The sequence below is a fragment of the Chionomys nivalis genome, chromosome 4 (assembly GCF_950005125.1).
Source record: "Chionomys nivalis chromosome 4, mChiNiv1.1, whole genome shotgun sequence".
Taxonomy (NCBI): Eukaryota; Metazoa; Chordata; class Mammalia; order Rodentia; family Cricetidae; genus Chionomys; species Chionomys nivalis.
In genome coordinates, this window is record NC_080089.1 from 110,508,047 (window position 1) to 110,531,901 (window position 23,855).

General features: G+C 43.2%; 1 protein-coding gene across 1 annotated transcript in view; it reads left to right on the forward strand.

Moving 5' to 3' along the window:
- Window positions 1–4,830: 4,830 nt before the first annotated feature.
- Dync1li1 (dynein cytoplasmic 1 light intermediate chain 1) overlaps window positions 4,831–23,855 on the forward strand; it is a 41,644-nt gene continuing 22,619 nt past the window's right edge. Inside the window, exons 1-3 of the mRNA XM_057768778.1 lie at window positions 4,831–5,064; window positions 5,242–5,315; window positions 23,234–23,350. Coding sequence (XP_057624761.1) covers window positions 4,919–5,064; window positions 5,242–5,315; window positions 23,234–23,350 — 337 coding nt within the window. The 5' untranslated portion in view covers window positions 4,831–4,918. The remainder of the gene's footprint in view (window positions 5,065–5,241; window positions 5,316–23,233; window positions 23,351–23,855) is intronic.

Consider the following 23,855-nt stretch of genomic DNA (forward strand, 5'->3'; position numbering starts at 1 on the left):
GTAGGACTGTTACACTGAGAAACCCTGTCTTAGAAAAAAAAAAAGTTCTGAACAGACAACTCCAAATTAATAAAAATCAAATGCACAATGAATCCAAGGTGTTTCTAGCCCCACTCACCTGTGTTGCATTAAAGGACTGCACCACAGCCATGGTTCTGAACACACATGTGGACTTTGCATAGTGCATGCTCTTACACTCTGTAAAGTTAATGGAAGCTGCCTGAAACACCTCAGCTTCAATTTAACACTATTTTACATAATGAATGAAATTTTCTGCTTTGTACAAACAGAATAATTATAGGAAAAAAAAGTCTTAAATCATGTACCATCACTACCTGGCATTAATATATATATATATATTTTTTTTTTTTGGATTTTCGAGACAGGGTTTCTCTGTAGTTTTTTGGTTCCAGTCCTGGAACTAGCTCTTGTAGACCAGGCTGGCCTTGAACTTACAGAGATCCGCCTGCCTCTGCCTCCCAAGTGCTGGGATTAAAGGTGTGCGCCACCACCGCCCGGCTGCCATTAATAATTTTTTAATGAAACTTAAGTTAGTAACTTATATAGCAACTTAAAAAAAAATCAAACAGTCTAACACAGCACTGTCCAAAGATAAAGTGATTTGGTACTTCTGTGCTGAAGAATGATGGCAGGGAAATAGTCTTTTTTTCACTGGGCAGTGAGTGGTGCCACACGTGCCTTTGATACCAGCACTCGGGAGGTAGAGGCAGGTGGATCTCTGTGAGTTCAAGACTAGCCTGGTCTATAGAGCAAGTTCCAGGGCAGGTAAAAAAGAGAGAAATCTTGTGTCAAGAAAAACAAAAACAAACAAATCATTAAATGGAGGCTGGAGAGATGGTTCAGTGGTTAAGAGCACAAACTGCTCTTGCAGAGAACCAATGTTTGGTTGCAAGTGCCCTTACGGCTACTCAAAGGGCCTGTGACTCCAGTTCCAGTGAGCTGATGAAATCTTCTGGCCTCTAAATGCATATATACTTGAAGAAGCATGTGCGCACGCGCACACACACACACACACACAGACGTACACACATGCATGCACACGCGCGCGCGCGCGCGCGCGCGCGCGCGCACACACACATTTTAAAAATCATTAAATGAGGGGCTGGAGAGATGACTCAACAGTTCAGCTGCTCTTTCCTGGGAACCCATGTTTAATTCCCAGAACCCATATGGTGGCTTATAACCATGTAACTCCAGTCTGAGGTGATCAAACAGCTTCTGGCTTCAGAGGCATCAGGTACTCATGTGGTACAGATACAAACATGTAGCAAACACTTATACACATAAAATTAAAAAAAAATAAAATGTTAAAAACAAAGATGAAGACAGAAAATCACATTACAAAGAATGCAGCCTGGTACATGGTAGGTATTTATAAGCAATCATTTTTATCAGGCATCTTAATAGAAAAATGCTACATATCAATACTACAAAATCACAGGAATACAACTTCCCTTTTGTCTTTTTTCTTTTCTTTCTGGAAGTGGGGTCACATGTAGCCCAGGGTGCCCTTGAGTTGCCTGTGTATCTGAGGATGACCTTGAATTTACCGTTCTCCTGCTTCCACCTCCCAAATGCTGGGATTATAGGCCTATGCCACTCCTCCTGGTGTATTCTGTGCTGGGGATTGAACTCAGGGCTTCATGCATGGGAGACTGGCAGTCTACCAACTGATCTACATCCCCTGCCCCAGAGGAATACAACTTTGACCTCAGTTTAAGCCTTTAATTAGCCTTCTGAAGGTCTGCCATTGTTAGGAAAGTAAACACTTCTCGGACAAAGCAAATCTGGTAGGGAAACCATAATGCTGGGCACAAACACAATTGAGAAAATGCTCCGAGGAGAGATGACTGAAGCAACGAAGTAGAGCAGAAGGTGAATCATCTCTCAGAGGGGCCACAGCTCTACAGAGTTTTCCTTTGTGGCTGTGACTTGGGAGGCTCCAGGTTGTTTGGCATCATGGGAAACCTAGAATCAAAGGGAGGGCTCTTCTAGTAGGAAGTTTCTGTCCTGCTCAGTCCCTCAGTCATTCATTCCCAACAAAGCCCAAGAGGCTCATATTAATTATAAACTTGTTGGCCTGTTAGATGAGGCTTATTACTAACTAGCTCTTACACCTTAAACTAACCTATAATTCAGGTCTATGTTTAGCCATGTGACTTGGTGCCTTTTCTCATTTTGCTCCCCCTGAATCTGGCTGGTGACTGTCATTCTGCCTTTCCTCTTCCCAGAATTCTCCTAGTCTGGTTGCCCTGCCTTTACTTCTTGCCTGGCTACTGGCCAAGTAACATTTTACTAAACCAATATGAGTGACAAATCTTCACAGTGTACAAGAACATAATCCCACAGCAGGCTCTGGTTCTTTCCCTAATCACAATGGCATGGATTTTAGCTCTAGAAATTCAAGCCACCTTTACCAGGGCTTGGCAAGATATGATTTGAAAGGTTAAGAAAAGACAGTAAGAATAATTAACTAGGTGAGGTGGTTTTCACTTGTAGTTCCAGCACTTGAGAGGTTGGAGGCAGGAAGATCAGTGGCTCATTGTCGTCATCATTGACACAGGAGAGTCAAAGCCAGCAGTAGCTAGTCTAACACATCAGTAAAATGGGCTGGGGAGATGGCTCTGTGGGGGAAGTGCTTGCAGCTTGAGGGCTCAGTGAAGATGCCTAGAATCCACATAAAGCTAGATGAGCAGTGTTTCTACATCAAGTGGGAGGCAAAGGCAGATGAACGAATCTTTGGACTCTTTAGGGTCAACTAACTGGCAGATTGCACTAGCAAACTACAAATAAACCAACCACAAGAGACCCTGTCTCAAGCAAGGTGGAAGGTGGAGACTGACTCGCAACTCACACACAGAGATTATTTGACAGGGTTGGAGAGATGGCCCAGCAGTTAAGAGCACTGGCTTGTAAACGACCCTGCTCATTCGTTTCCTGGCCTCCCTGACCCAAATAATCACACAGAAACTATATTAATCACAACACTGTTTGGCCTATTAGCTCAGGTAACTAACTCTTACATCTTAAATTAACCCATTTATATTAATTTATATTTTACCACAAGGCTGGTGGTTTGTTACCTTCTTGCGCAGCTACATCATGTCTTTCTGACTCTGCCTTCTTTCTCTCTGTATCTCTTCCAGCCTGGCTATATTCTGCCCTGCCTTAGGCCAAAGTAGCTTCTTTATTCATTAGCCAATAAAAACAACACATACACAGAAGGACATTCCATCACTGGCTCCTCATCCAGAGGACCTAGCTTTGATTCCCAGCATGCACATGGCAGTTCACAACAGTCTGCAACTCCGATTCCAGAACATTCAATGTTCTCCTCTGGCCTCCACTGGCACCAGGCACAGGCATGCATGTGGTACAGAGACATATATCCAGCATCCAGGCAAAGTACACATAAAATAAAAATAAATACATCTTTTTTTTTTTTTTTTTTTTTCAGATAGGGTTTCTCTGTGTAGCCCTGGCTGTCCTGGAACTCACTCTGTAGATCAGGGTGGCATCAAACTCAGAGATCTGCCTGTCTCTGCCTCTCGAGTGCTGGGATTAAAGGCATGCACCTCCACTGCTCTGCCAAAAATAAATACATCTTTATAAAAAGGTTTAAAAATAAAAACAAAACAATAATTAACATTAATTATTAAACTTACGATTTTCTAGGAAATATTTTAACTCTTTACACGAATCATCTTATTTAGCCTTCCTTTTATCCCCACCTTACAGTAAAAACCTGAGACTCAGAGAGGGTAAGTTGTGAGGTTACAAAGCCAATAAACTGAACCTAGGTTAGTCAGCCCACAGAGTCTATTAGTGCAAAGTGACCTGTAGCAAAATGCTTAGCGATGGGCTTTCTTGCTAGCTTAACAGCATTGTTCAGGTCACGTGAGCAAGCCATCTTCAAATACGTAAAAACTACTATTTTCAGCAATTGTTCTTACATGACATGAGCCTAAAGAGATGGCTCTCAGACGTTCCAATCTATTTAGCCAATAAAATTCTAACAGAGAATTATCTGGGTGCTAGCTTAGGTTCTATGGGCTTGCTATATTAACTACAGTGATGGAAAGACTTGTGTTGGGGCCAGGAGGTAGGGTGGGGTCTTAACAATCTCACGGGGGACATTTCAGACATCAAGATCAGAAGCCGGCATGGTGATGTTCACCTGAAAACCTCAGCACTTGGGACAAGCAAGCAGTAAGATCAGTTAAGGGTCCAGTTTGGGTGACATGAGATCCCCACCTGAAACAAACAAAAAAACCAAACACAAATCCATCAAGACCACTAATTTTACAAGTGCTGCCAACATTCATCTGTCATCAGTTGCATAGAAACTGAAAGAACCGGCTCCAGATGTGGGTCCAGCTTGAGGTACTCATCGCCCCTTGAGAATGCAGAGAGAAATCCAGAAATAAAGGACGATAGGAAGACTCCAACCCGGGCGGCGGGGACAGGAACAGTCGGTTTGTACCTGGGCTCAGTGAAGGCTGCCGACCCCGCTTGGACCGACTGAATGGTGGGCAGCGCAGTATCCACGTCAGTACTAGGTTTCCACCTGATACATACTGCCCGCTCTACCGCTGCAGCCAGGGTGACCGGTGATGCACGCGGGGCAATGTTTCAGGTTGGAGACTCGAGGAAAAGCAGCATGACCACAGAATAAGCAACTCATCAAGCTGCGCATGCGCAGTCCCTGGACTTGGTCTTCCGCGCAGGCGCAGCAGCGTTTCCCTACGGCCCCGCCCCAGACCCCGCCCTCAGGCTTGGTCCCCGCCCCCGCAGGCGCGGTCAGCTCCTGAGCCCCGGACGCCCATATCCGGGTTCCCTCAGCCGCCGCCGCCTCGCTCTCTCAGCCCTGTCAGGAGTGGTGTGATTCCCGATCAAGATGGCGGCCGTGGGGCGAGTCGGCTCGTTCGGTTCATCCCCGCCCGGGTTAGCTTCGACTTACGCCAGCGGGCCCCTGGCCAACGAGCTGGCGTCGGGCAGCGGCGGCCCCGCGGCGGGCGACGACGAGGACGGACAGAACCTTTGGTAACGACTGCACCCCTCTCTGGTCCCCCGCGGGTTATCTCCTCTCCGGGGCGGACGCCTTCGGGATCCCAGAGCCCCGCGGGAGCAGGGAGCCGGGCGGGGCCTCCCGGGAGCTGGGGCCGGCGGTTCCCGTCCTCGGCCGAGCCCGGCCTCAGCCTGCGCCTTGCTCCCTGTTAGGTCCTGCATCCTCAGCGAGGTCTCCACGCGCTCGCGCTCCAAGCTCCCGACCGGGAAGAACGTGCTGCTGCTGGGTAAGTGCTCTCCGCCGGGATCGGGGCTGCAGGCTCACCGCTCCGCTCGCCCACTCCCTTTGTGCGGACAGCGGAGCCCAGCCGCGCCCCGCCTCCCGGCCTGCGGCTGACAGCTGGGGGACAAGGCACCCGGTTCCTCCCGGCTTGGTCCCTCCCGTCCTTTCTCCTCCCCGGGATGTGGGGTGGCTCTGTCATCTCCCTTGAGAGAGGCAGAATGAACGAACATAACACCCAAGGGAATCCTAGTGGTCTGAGGTTCCACCTAGACGAATGGGGACAGTTTTCCCTTTCATAACAGAGATTGGTAGCAAGCAGGAGGGCTCCAGCGCAAATGCATGCCGTTAATATTTAATAGCTGACTCTTTTGTGTAATTGACAGGAGCCAGAGACTGGGTCGTGATGAGTGTTATTTGAATCAGCGTTCTCCCGTTCTCCTGGCGCTGTGCTCGGGTTGCAGCTGCCTTTTTGACTGTCACCTAATAACTCTGAAATTTGTAAAGGGCAGTAGAACAGCGATCTCATTTAGTTCCTTCAGCCGAATGGCTAGAATAAGGAAGACATGTCTCTACCCCTTCCATTAGGTATTTTTTATCTCTACCGGCTGTGAAGTGGGGATAAAGGGCTAAAGGACAGCAGACAATCCTAGCCTCGCATTTTTGCAAGTTTTTCCAGCTCCAGGAGAAATCTCACTTTTTTTATTTTTTATTTTTGTTTTACACGCAAGATTTGGAGTGTATAATAAGATGACAGTTATATTTTAAAACTTTGGTGTGGGTGTCTCAAGACTTTAGACTCTTGAATTTTAGCCAAAAGGCTGGGAAGCTGTTCCTGAAGTGTTTTTGTTATGTGTACCTAGGAATTGCTCCCTGAGAGGCTCCACAGTGACTGTCAATGGGCAGGTAGGAAGAAATGACTCATTGTCTATGACCTCCTGCCGCTGCGTGCAGGCGTCTTTGTGTTGTAGAAAGCTATGGTCAAGCTAGTTGGAAGATGAGCTTTGCACCACGTGTAGCCTGGATTGAATAAAGCCCCCCCTCCCCCCTGTTTGCATACAAACAGAGTTCATAGGTGTCTGTAATCCTGGGGTCCTTCATCTTTCAAATGCTAGCTTTGGGAATAACAGTGCCTGCCTGCTGGAATTGTGGGAGGGTCAGATGGGACACCAGAAAGCCAGGCTGCAGACTATGCGATGTGCTGGACTGAATTGTGAACCCATTCCTGAGAAGTCTTTAGCCAGTGGCTTAGATGAATTCGAACCCATTCCTGAGAAGTCTTTAGCCAGTGGCTTAGATGAATTCGAACCCATTCCTGAGAAGTCTTTAGCCAGTGGCTTAGATGAATTCGAACCCATTCCTGAGAAGTCTTTAACCAGTGGTTTAAATGAATTCGAACCCATTCCTGAGAAGTCTTTAACCAGTGGCTTAGAGCTGCGGATGTGTCTGCTGCTCCCATTGCAGTGTTCCCAGTGTCTTCTTCCTTACAAACAAGACAAGGTCACTACCTACATCAGTGATACTGATAGGGTCCCAAAGCAACAAAACCAAACCAGTTCCAGAGAATGCTTTTAATTGCTAATGTAGACAGGTTACTAACTGCTACTGAGAACTTCAGACTGTATGTCCCTCTCGAAGTGGATTCTGTTTTAATTACTCTGTTAAATAGATTCCTTTTTGAGTCTCACCAATAAGAGTGGCAGTCTTGTTCCTGTCTGGTGTTTTCTAGATCCTTCAGATACTGGTTCAGTCTATAAGCTTTGGTGTACACTCCCTCAACTGCCCTCTACCTAAGCTAGTTTTCTTTCTTATGAACTTAATAGTTCAGAAAACTCCATCTGGTGTCAAGTTATATAAGCCTGAAATGTCATGTTTTTCTTTCATTACTATTAGGGTTTTCCTGAGAGCCCTTTTCAGCTAATCATTGATTTTAAAATACAGTTTGTGCAAAAATAGTTACTTTTCCAAAATTCCTCCAAAGAGCTCTTAGAGGCATTTAATTATCAGGTATTATAGCAGTGTTCAGTCTGTGTTGGTAGAGGAAGGAAACACACAGGTGTTCTGTTGTCTTTGTTATTGAGTTTGAGGCTGTCAGGCCAGGCAGATAGGTGCTTGGCTCTAATATGTCACTCATGAGTGAGGATGGTGTTTTGTCATTTATGCTCAAAGAAAAGAAGTCTGAGCCCCTTAACAAGGCTTTGTATTTCACAAATAGCCTGGTAAGGGGGATGGTATAGGCCTTTGTCTGAATCCCTTGCATAGCTACACTGCATAGCGACACACCCCAGTTAACCCTTAACTTGCTACTTCACCTTTCCTTCAGTAGGATAAAGGAGCAGGAACTATGTGTCAAGGATTAATTATTATTTCAGTTATGTATAGTGGGTGAGTGGGGACTATATACACATGAATGCAAGTGCCCTTAGAGGCCAGAAGTATCAGATTCCCCTGGAGCTACCTGATGTAGGTGCTGTGATTCGAACTCAGGTCCTCAGCAAGAGCAGTATGTGCTCTTAACCACTGAGCTATCTCTCAAAAACATTTTCATACACATCTCATCTACAGTTCTATCATCCAATCTAGAGGGTAGATGGTAGCACCAATTTGTAGATGAGGTGATGGTATATAGATACAGTTCAGTAGTTCTCCAAACTCATACTATTCTAAGGGTCCTGTGTGGTGTGGTCCTGGCATAGCTTTCCAACTGGATCGATGTTCCTTCAAGGAAGATAATGCCATATACAAAATTTTTACTACTCTATGGTTATTTTTGATCCAAATACCGGTAATTATTTAAAAGAAAAAAATCTGGTCTTAATCCAGGAGGCTAAAGCATGAGAAACACAAATTCAGGGACTGGGCTGGAGAGATGGTTCAGTGGTTAAGAGCATTGCCTGCTCTTCCAAAGGTCCTGAGTTCAATTCCCAGCAACCACATGGTGGCACACAACCATCTGTAATGAGGTCTGGTGCCCTCTTCTGGCCTGCAGGCATATACAGACACAATATATTGTATATGTAATAAATAAATATTTAAAAAAAAAAAACAAATTCAGGGACTGTATAGGGACGGACATCTTATCTTTAAAAAGAAGCTGGCGATGTGGTGACGAGTTCCTCTTGTCCCAGTGTTTGGAGTCTCAGGCAGGAAGATCAGGAATGTAAAGCCATTCCCAGTTACTTAGTAAGACAACAGCCAACAGCAGCAACAATAAACCAAAACCAAACCAAACCAAAACAAAAAACCCAAGAGCAAGGGGCTGGAAAAATGGCTCAGCAATTAAGAACACTTGCTGATCTTGCAGAGGGCCCAAGACCACATAGTGGCTCATAGCCATCTGTAATTCCAGGTCCAGGGACCCGACACCCTCTTCTGGCCTCCTCACCAGGCACAAAAGTGGGGCACACACATACATGTAGAGACTAAATGCTCATAAACCTAAAACAAAACCTCAAAAGCCCAAATAAAAAATAACTCCTAAAAACAAAACAACAACAACAAAACCTAACAAGAGTAGATGAAAAATTGTATTGCTGGATCTTGAGGTAGATTGAGTCCAAATTTTCCGAGAAATTGTCATACTGACATCCAAAGCAGCTGTACCAGTTTGCACTCCCACCAGCAATGCAGGAGTATTCCCCTTATCCACATCCTCTCTAGCATAAGCTGTCATCAGTGTTTTTGATCTTGGCCATTCTGACAGGTATACGATAGTATCTCAGAGTTGTTTTGATTTGTATTTCTCTGATGGCTAAGGGTGTTGAACATTTCCCTAAGTATCTTTTGGTTATTTGAGATTCCTCTGTTGAGAGTTCTCTGTTTAGGTCTGTACCCCCCCCTTTTTTTTTATTGGGTTATTCTTTTGATGTCTAGTTTCCTGAGTTCTTTGTATATTTTGGAAATCAGTCCTCTGTCAGATGTAGGATTGATGAAGCTCCTTTCCCATACTGTAAGCTACCAATACCACTCTTGGGCACATTCCCAAAGAATGCTCAATCATACCACAAGGACATTTGCTCAGCCATGTTCATAGGAACATTATTTGTGATAGCCAGAACGTGGAAACAACCTAGATGCTCCTCAACTGAAGAATGGATAAGGAAAATGTGGTATATTTACATAGTGGAGTACTACTCAGCAGTAAAAAATAATGACATCTTGAAATTTGTGGGCAAATGGACAGAACTAGAAGAAAACCATACTGAATGAGGTAACCCAGACCCAGAAAGACAAATATAATATGTACTTACTCATACGTGGATTTTAGACATAAAGCAAAGAATAACCAGCTTACAGTCTACAACCCCAGAGAACCTAGACAACAAATAAGACCCTAAGGGAGAAATATATGGATCTGCCTAGAAAGGAGAAAAAGAAGATCTTCTAAATAAATTGGGAGCATGGGGGGCAGGGGGAGGGGAGGAAGGAAAAGGAGTGGGGAAAAAGTATACCTCAATTAAAAACAATAAAGTATAAAATAAAAAAAGAATAAGGAGAGACTATAATATAACAACAACAAACAAAAAGATGAAGAAAATCCAAGTACTTATTGAGTTTAGGGTTGTGACTTATTGACAGATATAACAGGCCATGACACTTATGAATAAGCAGCCATTTAATCTACCTGGACCTGACTCATAGTGGAGTCCAGAAAGACTATGACAGTACTTAATCATTCTACCTATATCTGTATATTTCTCTTTTTTTAGTGTGGGGAGGGGTCAGGTGAGTAGTAGGGCTTAAACCCGCAGCCTCACATAACAGGCAGAAGATACTCTTACCCTGAGCTCTTGTGGAGCAGGTATTAAAGATCACCAGAGTTCTGTAACTGTAGGAAACAGGTTTTTATTAGTTGTGTTGATGCTGTTTTCTGCTTTAGTAATTATGAGACTATGATGCCAGTGATAGATGATACAAAGAAAAGCATCTCTCATATCCTGAGTTGAGGATTAGCATAAAATTATATTGTTTAATATATGTTATTATTAAAAATATACCAAATACAAAATGTTATGAGGACCAGATGGCATATTGTTATCTTAAAATAGTTAGGGCTGCCGGGTGGTGGTGGCGCACGCCTTTAATCCCAGCACTCGGGAGGCAGAGGCAGGTGGATCTCTGTGAGTTCGAGACCAGCCTGGTCTACAAGAGCTAGTTCCAGGACAGGCTCCAAAACCACAGAGAAACCTTGTCTCGAAAAACAAAACAAAAAAAAAAAACCCAAAAAAACAAACAAAAAAAATAGTTAGGGCTGCTAGTTGTTGGTGGCGCACGCCTTTAATCCCAGCACTCTAGATGCAGAGGCGGGTGGATCACTGAGTTCGAGGCCAGCCTGGTCTAAAACTTTTATTTATAGAAACAAGCAACAGGCTAGTTTTGGTCTGTGACCTGAAATTGATGAATTATGCCTTCCCATAACCCCTTTGTTGCCGTTAGTTTTATCCCTAAGCTGACAGTTAATGGAGGCTTTGTTGAATGAGTTGCGGTATCTGGCATAGTAGATGCTCAGTGAGTATGTGTTGCATAAATGATGAATTAACTCTCAGTTTGGTTGAGTAGAGATTTAAGAATTAATGTTTGGGAGGGGATAAAAATCACAGCTGGCACTGAGAGCAGCTTTTCCATGCGAGTGGTGCTGGAAAGGTGTGCAGAGCTTCACATGGCCAGCCACAGAAAAAATAAAATTAAAAAAAAAAAAGAAGAAGAGTAGACCTGTTTCCCCCAGTGCCACTGTCAAAAACAGAAAACAGAGCTGCAGGAGTGATAGATGCAGACTAGTAGGATGGTTCTTCAGCTGGAGTAAATCCACTGAAAGAGAATGCGTCAGAGTCGTTCTCATTACATAGTGAGTTAGAGTTCAGCTTTTTTTGTCTCAAAAAAATAAAAATAAAAGCCAAACAGAAGAGCCCTGAATTGATGGGAAAGCCTGTCTTCTCTGGCTTAATAGATACATTTCTTCAGTAGTTTTAGAATTACACTGTGCAGCATCATCTAAGGAAAACATGGCCTGAGACTCCCTTCTGCTCTCCAGAAGCCTTTAAAGTCCTACAGGGAGATGACAGAGTAGCAGGAGTTAGATGACATGTCAGTGTGAAGCAGTCATGAGAAACTGTTGCTGGAAGTGCCCTGGGGAGGAGACTCTGGGTGAGGGACAGTGGGAAGGTGCGAAAACCTGCTGAAAAAGGCTGAAGAACCTCAGCTGTGGTGGAAGGAGTCCAGCTGGAGGCCAGGCAGCTTGGAGTAGACTGTTCTGTCTTTGGAAGCTGGAGCATTGTGGACATCGCCTCCTGAGGTATAAATTGAGATAATTTCATACTTCATGGTATTAAAAGAACCAAAAGACATTATGTCTAAAAACCTTTAAAGTTGGAAGTCACTGATTTAAAAGTTGTGCATGTTTCATGCTAGAAAAAGAAAAATAAAGTGTTAAAAAGATGAAGTCAACTGCCAGGCACGGTGGCGCAAGCCTTTAAATCCCAGCACTTGGGAGGTAGAGGCAGGCGGCTCTCTGTGAGGTTGAGGCCAGCCTGGTCTGCAGAGTGAGTTTCAGTGTAACATAGTGAGGTTTTATTGGAAACAAAACAATTCCAAACAAACAAACAAACAAAAATCCAAAAGACCAGCTATATTTCTATCATACGCATTATTTATATAAATATATATTTAAATATGTGTTATGTATGTGGTGTGGAGTGAGAACAACTTTGTTGAGCTACTTCTCTCTTCCACTTTTTTTTAGTTTGAAAATTGACCTTTTTTATTATTAATTGTTAAAAGACAACCAAGTTTGTGTTAACATATTTGTAATCTGAGCATTCTGTAGACTGAGGAATTTAGTTTGAAATCGGCCTATGCTACAAGAGAGTTCTGTGCCAGTTGGGCTACTTAGTGGTAAGACACCCTCTTGCAACAGCAGAAAGCAATGAGTAAAAACAGTAAGAACAACAACATAAGAAACAGATTATGGTATTTTAGGGTTTTTTTCTACAAAACATTTCCTAGACCAAATGGAAAGAGATATTGTTCCAAATACTAGTCATTAAACAAAGCCTTCGAGTTGGTGTATGCTAACTTTATTTGCATATCTTTATGACAGACAAAAGGTCTAGCAAAGTACTAGTGCATGAGCATGTAAAATCAGTGTTGTTAATAATAAAGTTGAAACTCCCAGAAATTCTGCAGAAGCCTACACGTGGGAAACCCTTCCACCTTTATGTGGGATCCAGAGACCAAACTCAGGTTGTTGGGCTTGCTTGGCAAGCATTTTATGTGCTGAGCCACCTCACCAGCCCAGCTTTATCTTTCCTTATTGAATAATAGTATACTTGGTTGTATCGTAATTATGGTTGATTATAGGTCATTATTGTTACATCTTATTTTCCATGTACCCAGTATTATCTTTGGGATAAATTCCTGCTAGCGACATTGCTAAGTAATGCATACCGGCATACAGAGCTGCTGATAAAGAGTCTTTAGTTCAATGAGACTTTGACCTCTGGAGCAGAGGAGCTGGTGATAGCCATTGGGATCAGCATTTACTGGCTTTAGTGCTTATTGAATTAAACTGGTTTTGATTCCCTTTAATCAGTCTGTGAGAGTCAGAAAAAAAAACTGATAATAAGTTCTGATGTTTTCATGTGATGGGAACTATCCTGTTATGCCAGTTACTCGTGCTGAGGTTTTCCCAAGTGAAGTGTCGTGTAGTGTTTCTGCTGTTTTACAGACAAGGGCTTTGTGTCTCAGGCTTCACAGTTTCACTAGTATTCAAGGTCGGCTTTGTCTTTTTGCTTTGCATATACTCCTTGATGCTTCTGAACATTTAGTCTGAACAGGTGTGCATACAAGTTTACTCATGGCAGCAGCCTATTCCCACTCTACCCCGCCAAGGAGGAGATGCCCACTGAGAGATGGGAGTAGATAAAAGCCTCTCCCCCTATCCCCCATCTCTCTGGAGCCTCCACATGACCTTAGGAGGACTAAGTGGAAGATCTGAGCCAAAAGTAGTTGAATGAAGGTCCCTCGTGAGGCTGTGTGTGGTGGCACACACCAGCACTTTGGAGGTAGAGCTCTGTGAGTTCAAGGTCAGCCTAGTTACATAGGCAACTCTAGGACAGTCAGGGCTCCGTGGAGAGACGCTGTCTCAAAAAATAAAACAAAACAAAACAAAAAGAATGATCCCTCATGGCTTTTGTCACTAGAACTTTCAGATGAAACATGTTGCTTTATGTTTCATGCAAAGTCAAATAAAGTTGCACCTCGTTTTTATATGGCAGGTTGGGGATTCCTTCTCACCCATTTATCTTGATGTGCACCTGATGTATCTATCGGGTGTGGAGGTGCCAGCCAAAGCTCTGCAGAGGTGTGTGGCACCAAGGCTGTGCTAAGCAGGAAGTAGTGTCTCAGCAGTAGAGAGGACAGAGAAAAGAATGCAGAGTGCTATTTAATTTGACTCTTTGTTATGAACCATGGGGGCGGGGCTGATCTAGGCACAATGTGGTAATGTGGCTTTGTGTTCATGAGCGCTGGGCAGGCTTAGGTTGCTTTGCATTTTAGACAGTAGCACCCACTTTCTAGCCTTGTGGGCATGATTTTTAGTAACTTCTGTGAAACCCTGGAAACAGTGCTATGCTTTCGTGTTTGGAACAGCAGTTGCATCACATGTTGTGTGTGCCTTCTCACTTGCACCTGCTTTGTGTTTTCATGTTTTTTTTTTTTTTCTTGATGTGGAATGTTTCAAGACGGTTTCTCTGTGTAACCCTGACTGTCCTGGATCTCGCTCTGTAGACCAGGCTGGCCTCAAACTCAGAGATCTGCCTGCCTCTGCCTCCTAAGTGCTGGGATTAAAGGTGTGCGCCACCACCTCCCAGCTCATGATACTCTTTTCTAAGTACTGCTGGTGGACCTATAGGAGTTTCATTATTACAATGTCACAGATCCAGTGAATAATAATTGGGACAGAATTTTAGGGCCCTGCTGTGTCTAGGGTCACCCAGCTGGTGAAGGGATGTCACAGAAGTCATATCCAAATCTTCACATTCTTCATCTGCAAACTGATGTTACAAAGTATCTTAATAGCCTGATGAGATGGGTCAGTGTTAAAGGCTCCTGCTGCCAAACCTGATAACCTGGGTTAGATCCCTGGCATCGACATGGTGGAGGGAGAGAACTGAGCCCCTCAAGTTATTCTCTGATACCATACATGCGCCATGGCACATGCACTTCCCCCACCACTAAAATAAGCAAACATATAAAAATGATTTTGGTATCACATCTCTTTGTTGAATTAGAGATTATCTTTCAGGGACATACAGCACCATCAGCATACATTTATCTGTGTACACTTCCAGTGATTTTTGCAGAACTTGATTTTGTGATCACTTTTTTTTTTTTTTTTTTGGTTTTACGAGACAGGGTTTCTCTGTGGTTTTGGAGCCTGTCCTGGAACTAGCTCTTGTAGACCAGGCTGGTCTCGAACTCACAGAGATCCGCCTGCCTCTGCCTCCCAAGTGCTGGGATTAAAGGCGTGCGCCACCACCGCCCGGCCTTTTTTTTTTTTTTTTTTTAAAGGATTTATTTATTACACATGCAGTGTTCTGCCTTCATATACACCTGCAGGCCAGAAAAGGGCACCAGAACTCACTCTAGATGGCTGTGAGCCACCATGTGATTGCTGGGAATTGAACTCAGGACCTTTGGAATAGCAGCCAGTGCTCCTAACCTCTGAACTGTCTCTCCAGACCCCCACTTTGGTGTTTTTTTTTAAAAATATTTATTTATTAATTATGTATACAATATTCTGTCTGTGTGTATGCCTGCAGGCCAGAAGAGGGCACCAGACCTCATTACAGATGGTTGTGAGCCACCATGTGGTTGCTGGGAATTGAACTGAGGACCTTTGGAAGAGCAGGCAATGCTCTTAACCTCTGAGCCATCTCTTCAGCCCCCCCACTTTGGTTTTTAAATTTGAATTGAGGAATAAGAATTGACAACTGTGGTTGCTTTGGAGAAAAACTGGTAAGTGCCGGATCTTGTGAGTGGCTTATGTGAGCAGAGTCTTGACAGATAGGATGGAGAACAGGCTTACTCACGGTGGAGAGTCTCACTGTTGTCTGCAACCATGATCAACAAGCCTTCTCGCCTTTACTTATCCTTCTGTTAGACACGGCCCTTCCCTGTCCATGGGCTCTTAAATGTCTCCACACGTGACTAGGACAAAGCAGTTCCCAGCTGACATTCAGGGATTGTCCCATGGTGATTTTAAATGGTCAACAAGCTAAGAATGACTTTTGTTTCTGTTTTTTTAGGGGTTTAAAGAGCTACAGGGGCAGTGAGATGGCTCAGTATATACAAGTGCTGGTGCTCTGAGTTTGGTCTTCAGGACCTGCAAGTGGAGGCAGAGAAGCAACCTCCCTGCAAATAGTTCTCTGACCTCCTTGCGCTCGCGTGCAGGCACGTGCACGCACACACACTCTAAATGTAATTAATTTTTTTAAATGTTAGAGGCTATAAAAGACTATGTGAGAGACCTATGTGTCCTGTAGCTTAATTTTCTAGCCATTTACATTAAAAGCTTCCTAGTATCTGTATGTGGGCATGAAAATAACTATTATAATAGTATCTTCCAAAAAAAAAAAATAGTGTCTTCCAGGTGTGCTCTTATTTTCCCACCCCCTCTTTTGAAGACAGAGTCTCCATATGTATTTCAGTCTGACCTCAAACCTATGATCCTCCTGCTTCTGTCTCCAGAGCAATGACCGAGCTTTAGTCTGTTTTAAAGACACTTTAAGCCGGGTGGTGGTGGCGGCGCACGCCTTTAATCCCAGCACTTGGGAGGCAGAGGCAGGCGGATCTCTGTGAGTTCGAGACCAGCCTGGTCTACAAGAGCTAGTTCCAGGACAGGCTCCAAAACCACAGAGAAACCCTGTCTCGAAAAACCAAATAATAATAATAATAATAATAATAATAATAATAATAAATAAAGGCACTTTAAAATATGCCTAGGACTAAGGATATAGCTCAGTGGTAGAGTGCTTGCCTCCTGATAGTATATGAGGTCCTATGGTCAGTTCCCAATGCTAGAATAAAAGGAAAAGTGAAATTATGTTCTCTTTATGAAAATCTAGTTTATAAAAATGCAAATTTAGATAAACTTATCTTAACAACATCACCTGCAGGGTTCTTGACTTCACAGGGCTTTCACCTTGGTTTGCTTACATAGCTACTCTATTATGTAGACCAGGCAGGCCTCACACTCAGAGAGATCCTTCTGCCTCTGCTGGGATGAAAGGAGTGTGCCTCCATGCCCAGTGTATAGCTTCAAGTTTTCTAACCCTGAGTTACGAGCAGTTTTAGTAGACGTGGTGAAGGCCCAGGACAAGCAGGTCCATAAGGTGTATTATGGACAGAGAGAGTGTGGGTGGTGGTGAGCAGTTGACATGGATGCTGGTAAAAGATCTTCAGTGCCTAAGGCATGGTTCTGTTTGGGTGAGCAAGCAGGTAGTCTGCCAGAGAAGAATGGGGTAATTTCTTGTCTGGGACCTCCTCAAAAGCAAGTCCTTTATGTCCTGCATTTGGTTAAGAGCTCCTGCCTACAGAGGCTTTGTCTTCTTTATTGTTTGAGACAAGGCAACCTAGGTTGGCTCACTATTGGAACCCAAACCCGAGGTCTCCTGCCTCACTTACCTTCCCAGTGCTGGCACTGTGGTGCTGTGCACCACCGTGTACAACTTAGGCCATTAGATTTAATTACAGGGCCTGAGAGATGGCTCTGTGGGCACAGGTGATTGCCATCAAGTCTAATGACCTATGTTTGACCCTGGGATCACATGATAGGAGAGTTGTTCTCTTCCACTTGTACATCTTTGCCTATAAATAAATAAGTGTAAAAATACTTTTAAAAAAGATTGAACTACATTTGTTTTTCTTTCTGTTGCTGGAAATCAAACTCAGTGCCTTGTGTATGCTAGGCAAGCTCTCTGCCAGTGAGCTATATTCCAAGTCTGCCTCTTTATTTTTTATTTATTTATTTATTCATTTATTTATTTTGGTTTTTCAAGATAAAGTGGTTTTTTTTGTTTTTTGTTTTTTGTTTTTTTTTGTTTTTTTAAAACAGTCTTGGTGGTCCTGGAACTCACTTTTTAGATCAGGCTGACCTCAAAGTCATAGAGATCCACTTGCCTCTGCCTCCTGAGTGCTGGGATTAAAGGTATGCTGATACCATCACATCTAGCCTAAAATATTCGTTAAAATAGGAGAGGGGATTTGTGAAACTCACAAGAATCTGGGCTAGTACTGAGTTGATGGCACCGTTCAGTGACCACTCTATGGAAGACTAGAGATGAATACTTTTGTTTTTGTTTTTGTTTTTTGTTTTTTGAGACAGGATTTCTCTTTAGCTTTGGAGCCTGTTCTGGAGTTAGCTCTTGTAGACCAGGTTGACCTCGAACTCACAAAGATCTGCCTGCCTCTGCCTCCCGAGTGCTGGGATTAATGGCGTGCACCACCACTGCCCGGCCTCAGACCTAATCTTACACGAGTTTGGCTTCCTGGATTTTCCACACAATCTTTCTAAAATATCTAAACTGCTGGTGACTTCCCATCATCATAAGGACAGTTTTATTAGTTTTATTAACTTTCTTAGCCTGACATGCTGGCCTCAAGCTTGCCGCTTGGTCTACTTTCTACATAGCCTAAGCTGGTCTCAAACTTGGGATCCTACCCCATTTCACACAGTGCTGGGACTGTAGGCTGTACCACCATGCCAAGTGTTTATTTGTCCTTGTTAGAAGGGCACTTCCTTTGCCTGAGTCTCTGCACTCGTTTTCTCTTTCTGAAATGATTAACTCTGGTGGTTAATTAATCCTGCAAGGTTGGCTGAAGTGTTGCCTTAGTTGCAAGGCTGTCTGACTTCAGGCCTAACTAGGCTCCTTACTTCTTAGGACAGTGACAGGGGGGTGGACTTTCGTATTTCTTTTTTCTTTCTTTTTTTTTTTTTTGAGACAGGGTTTCTCTGTGTAGCTCTGGCTGTCCTGGAACTCATTTCCATAGACAAAGCTGGCCTCGAACTCAGAGATCTGCCTGCCTCTGTCTCCTGAGTGCTGAGATTAAAGGTGTGCACCAACTGATTTTTTTTTGTATTTCTAGTTCAGGGTTTATAGGCAGGCGCAGGTCTCTTAAGCTTTCCCATAGCTCTTCTAACATGGTGATTCAAATAATTTTTAGTTTGAGAATCCTCTCCAGCCTCCTGAGGTGATGGATAGAAATTCTCTTCCTTATTGCTCTCAAGCAATTACAAAGCTATAAGTTAAATGCCATAATGCTATATAGAGCTAAGAGAATTCAAATCACAAGACCAATACAGGAAACATTTTTGACATATCCCACTTTGCAGCAGTTAGCTTTATTTACAGCTTTTGAGCATGATGGTTGATCATGGGAATTGCTGTTATTGTCAAAGATATTGTTGTTTTTAACCCAGTCTGTTGTTTTGATGGCTAGTTTAATAGTATATCATAAATGTAGCATGGAATACTCATTTAATCGCCACATTCTTTTTCTTTTTTTTTTTATTGAAAAAAAAATTTTCCGCCTCCCATTTCCCTCCCCCTCCTCCCGCCCCTCTCCCCCTCCCCCCACACATTCTTTTTCTTAATAAAGTAAAATTATACGTTTGCTGTGTACAACATACTGTGGGGGACGTATGTACCCTGGGCGGTGGCTTGTCATGTCAAATGTGCCAGTCTTGTGATGGGAAGCCTCAGCATGCTCCAGGCAGTCCCCCACACACTGCAGGCTGCTGCAAGTCCTGGTGCTTACTGCAGCACAGGAGCACTCTGATACCACTTTTCCTTTCTACCTGATACTTTGTGATCTTTGTGATCTCTGCTTCACCAGTTCCCCAGACCCTGGGAACCAGCACTGCACATTCTGTCTGTGGGCACAGTCTCTAGCTCCCTCTAGAAGAGACATTGCTGTGGTTTTGTCTTTTGTGCCTGGCTTATCTCACTTAACATTGTATCCTCTGAGTTCATTTTAAGTTTTCACAAATTCAACATTTCTTTTATGACTTTGTAGCAGTCTGCTGTTTATCTATATGTTTCTTTTTATTTTTTGAGGCAGGGTCTCATGTAGCCTAAGCTGGCTTCAAACTCATAAAGTTGAGGCTGATTTTTAATATATGATCCTCCTGTCTCCAAATCCTAAATGCTGTGACTATAGATATGCACCATCATGCCTGGTTTTACTGAATTTTCTTTATCCATTCATCTTATGATGACTCTTAAGTTTTATATCTTGGCATTGTGGATAATGCTGCAATGAACAGTGGAGTGCAAATAACTTTTCAACATATCGATCTGATTTATATGTATGTATGCATGTATTATATATGTATACAATGTCAAACTTCTGATAGACATTTATGGTTATTTACTAACAATAAGGTGTTGGAAATGATTCGTGAAAATAACCAGTCTTAAACCACAGATGAAATACAGTAGGGAATGTTGTGAGGTACTCTTTTTTGCTTGTAGTATATACTGTCTAGTTTTGCATTAACTGTGTATCCCAGGTTAGCCTGAAGCTCTCAATACATTGCCTCAGACAACTAAGTACTGGGATTATAGGCATGCATCACTACTTCTGGTGTGTGTTGGTTAGTTTTTTTTCTCTACTTGATACAAACTAGAGTCATCAGAGAAGAGGGAACTTCAACTGAGAAAATGCCTCCAACAGATTGGCCTATAGGCAAGTCTGTGGAACTTTTTTTTTTTGATTGATAATTGATGTGGGAAAGTCGAGCCTACTGTGGACCATGCTCTCCCTGGACAGATGGTCGTATGGTTAAAAGAAAGCAAAGAGGGAGGTAGAGATGGCTCAAAAGTTAAAAGCACTAGCTGCTTTTGCTGATGACTAGGATTCAATTCCCAACACCCATACGGGCTCACAGAAGCCTGTAACTCCTGTTCTAGGGGATCTGATGCCGTCTTCTGATCTTCACAGGGCAGTTCACACATGATGAACAGACATACATTCAGGCAAAACATTCATATGATAAAATAAAAGATATAAAATAAAAAGAAAGGAAGCAGAAAGAGCAAGCCAGTAAGCAGCACTTATCCATGGTCCATGCTTCAGTTCCTGCTTCCAGGTTCCTGCCTTGAGTTCCTTCCCTGACTTCCCTGCATGATGAACTGTAGGCTGTAGCTGAACTCCCACACACCAAAGTTGTTTTTGGTCATGGTCTTTTTTACAGCAATAGAAACATAACTAAGACACTTGACATCTGGAATACTTTGCTTTTTAAAACTTCAATAGGTTTGTTTTAATTGTGTGTATGTGTGTCTTTGTATGAGTTTGTGCTAGTGCCTGTTGGATCCCACTGGAGCTCCTGTTACTGGTAGCTGTGAACTGCTTGATGTGGGTGCTGAGAACTAAGCTCAGGTACTCTTAACCACTGAGCCATCTCTCTAACCCCCAGGAACGCTTTGTTTTGAGTTGGATGTGCCTGTGTGGCCATCTCTTCTCTTTTCCTGTGTCACCTCTGTCTCCTCCTGATATCATGATTAGAAACACCAGTAGGGGGCTGGAGAGATGACTCAGAGGTTAAGAGCACTGGTTGATCTTTTAGAGATCCTGAGTTCAATTCCCAGTAACCATATGGTGGCTCACAACCGTCCATAATGGGATCTGGTGCCCTCTTCTGGTGTGTAGGCAGAACACTGTATACATAATAATTAAATCTTAAAGAAAAAGAGAGAGAGAGAAACACCAGTGGGCCAGACACGGTGATGCACACCTTTAATGCCAGGCTTGGGAGACAGAGGCAGGTGGATCTCTGAGTTTGAGGCTTGCTTGGTCTACAGTATGAGTTCCAGGGAAGCCAGGGCTACACTGAAACCGCCTCCCCCCCCCCAAAAAAAAAAGAAAAAGAAAAAGAAATAATGAACAGTGGACAGGTAGCCACTGTGATCTTGTGGCAGCATTCAGATAATAGAGGTAGTCATTCAAATCTATGACATAGGTGGCCTCAGCTGCTGCTGCTTCATCATCTTCTTCCTCTTCTTTCTCCTTCGCCTCCTTTCTTCTTCTTCAACATGAAAATGAAAATAGGCTGGAGAGATGGTATAGCAGTTAAAAGCACTGGCTGCTATTCCAGAGGACCCCTGTTCAATTCCAGGACCTATGTGGCAGCTCACAACCAACTATGTGTAATTCTAGTTCCAGGGGATCTGACAGCCTCTTCTCATCTCCACTAGCACCAGGCATGAACCTTGTGCACAGACATAGATGCAGGCAAAGTACCTTCGTACATAAAATAAAAATAAATGAAGAAAAATATTGAGACAAGGTTTTATGTAGCCTAGACTGGCTTCAGACTCAATTTGTAACTGAGGATAGTTTGAACTCCTGAACCTTTTGCTCTACCTACTAAGTATAGAATTACAGACATGTATCATCTTACCATGTTTATATGGTTGCCTTAGAGTTTCTATTGCTGTGAAGAGACATTATAACCATGGCAACTATTATAAAGGAAAACATTTAACTGGGTTACCTTACAGTTTCAGAGGTTTAGACCATTATCATCATGGTGGAACTTACTAACATGCAGGTAGACATGTTGCTGGAGAAGTAGCTGAGAGTCCTACATCTTGACCTGCAGGTAAAAGGAAGTAGTCTGAGTGTCACACTAAGGGTAGCTTGAGCATAGGAGACCTCAAAGCCCAATCCCACAGTGACACACCTCCTTTAACAAAGCCATACCTACTCTAACAAAGCCATTCCCTATGAGCTTATGGGGGGGGGGCAATTCCATTCAAATACTACAGTGGTGCTGGAGGGAAACCCAGGGATTTGTATATGCTAGACAAGACTCTATCAACTAAGTCACATCCCAGTTCTTAAACTTTCTATATTTACTAAGTTTAAATCATACACTTTCCTGTCATTAATATTTTTAAGGCTATTTCCTACTTTTGTCTGTTCTACCTTCCTTCTTTTCTTTTCTTTTGCCCAACTTACTATCCCTTCTCTGCTCTCTCAACCCCATGTCTCATGGTTAATAATTGAACCCAGTTCCCTGGCCTGACCTGTTGAATAAGTCAATGTGGGCATGATTCAGATCAGGCCACTCCCAGGTCAAGAGTGGTAGGATTCCTGTTGTCCCAGTTGAGACAGGCAAGCAGGTCTTGAGTTAGAGACCAACCTGGGCTACACAGTGAGATGTTTTCTCAAAAAAGAAGGGGTGGAGAGTACTGAAGGAATGGCTCATAGGTTTAGAGCATATCTACTCTTGCTGAGAATCTGTGTTTGTTTCCCTGTTCCCGGTTGGGTGGTCCAACATGTGTAGCTCCATGTCCAGGGAAAGCAGATTCTCTGGTCTCCAGATACCTGTACTCGTGAACATAGACCACACACACATACATTTTAAAGTAAATATTTTTTTAAAATCCAAACAGAGAGTGGTGGTTCTGTTACCATCATTGCACTCTGTAGTTTGTGGTATACTTTGTAGACTTGCCTGTACTCTGGTCTTTAACCAAACAAAGAAGGTGTCTCTATATCGCTAAGATTCTTCAGACTGAAGGTTAAGAGGGAGCCCTTTGTTCCTTATAGATTAAAGTAGGATGATGCAAATTGGCATTTCCTGAAGCCGTGGCATCCCACTTTGTCACTCTGTCCCCCAGAAGACACTCTTTGTAGCAGGATGGAACAAGATTCAACAAGAGTTACAACAGTAGTGAGAAGGAAGTCTGGTGTGGAGACATTGTCTTTAATAGTGCCGTGCCCATCTGTCTTCTTCAGATTACTTTGTGCCTGATGCCACTTGAGCTGGCTTTTTACATGGTGCCAGAAAGTGTCCTTGGTCCATATTAGAATGAAAACAGACTTTTTCTTTTCTTTTTTAAAAATGTGTCTATCTAGGTGAAGATGGAGCTGGAAAAACAAGCTTAATAAGAAAACTTCAGGGAATAGAGGAGTACAAGAAAGGAAGAGGACTGGAGTATTTGTACTTAAGTGTACATGATGAAGACAGGGATGGTAAGTGTGACTTGTCTGTGACACTGGCTTCATGAAGTCAACTTTGAGGGACCCTGCTGTTCTCTTCTGCAGTTGGTTCTTTTCCAGTTTGTCATTGTTCAGCAGATATCTGGGATGTTGCTTCGGTCAATGAATAGTTATGTATAGCCATCTAATCACGTGAAGTTGGGCTTCAGATTATGTGGTTCTAAGCATCTTACAGTGTTCTTATGTGGGATATGAACCCTCTCGCCATTCTCAAAAAATCTGTTTTGAAGTTGTTTTTCCTGAAGTATGGTGATTATTTTGCCCACCTCTTTTCACCTTTTCCTCATTTTCCTATAATAGTGTAATTGTCCCCAAAGTTGTTTTCATTTGTTCAGCTTTCTTTTCTTCTATAGGGCACTGTCCTTTTTGTGTGTGTAATTTCTTGAGTCTGTACAGTTCTGTCTGCTGATGGTGAAATGTAAACGGTATTTAATGTCTTGGCCTTGATTAAGGAATAGGAAATAGAGAGGAGGTGCTC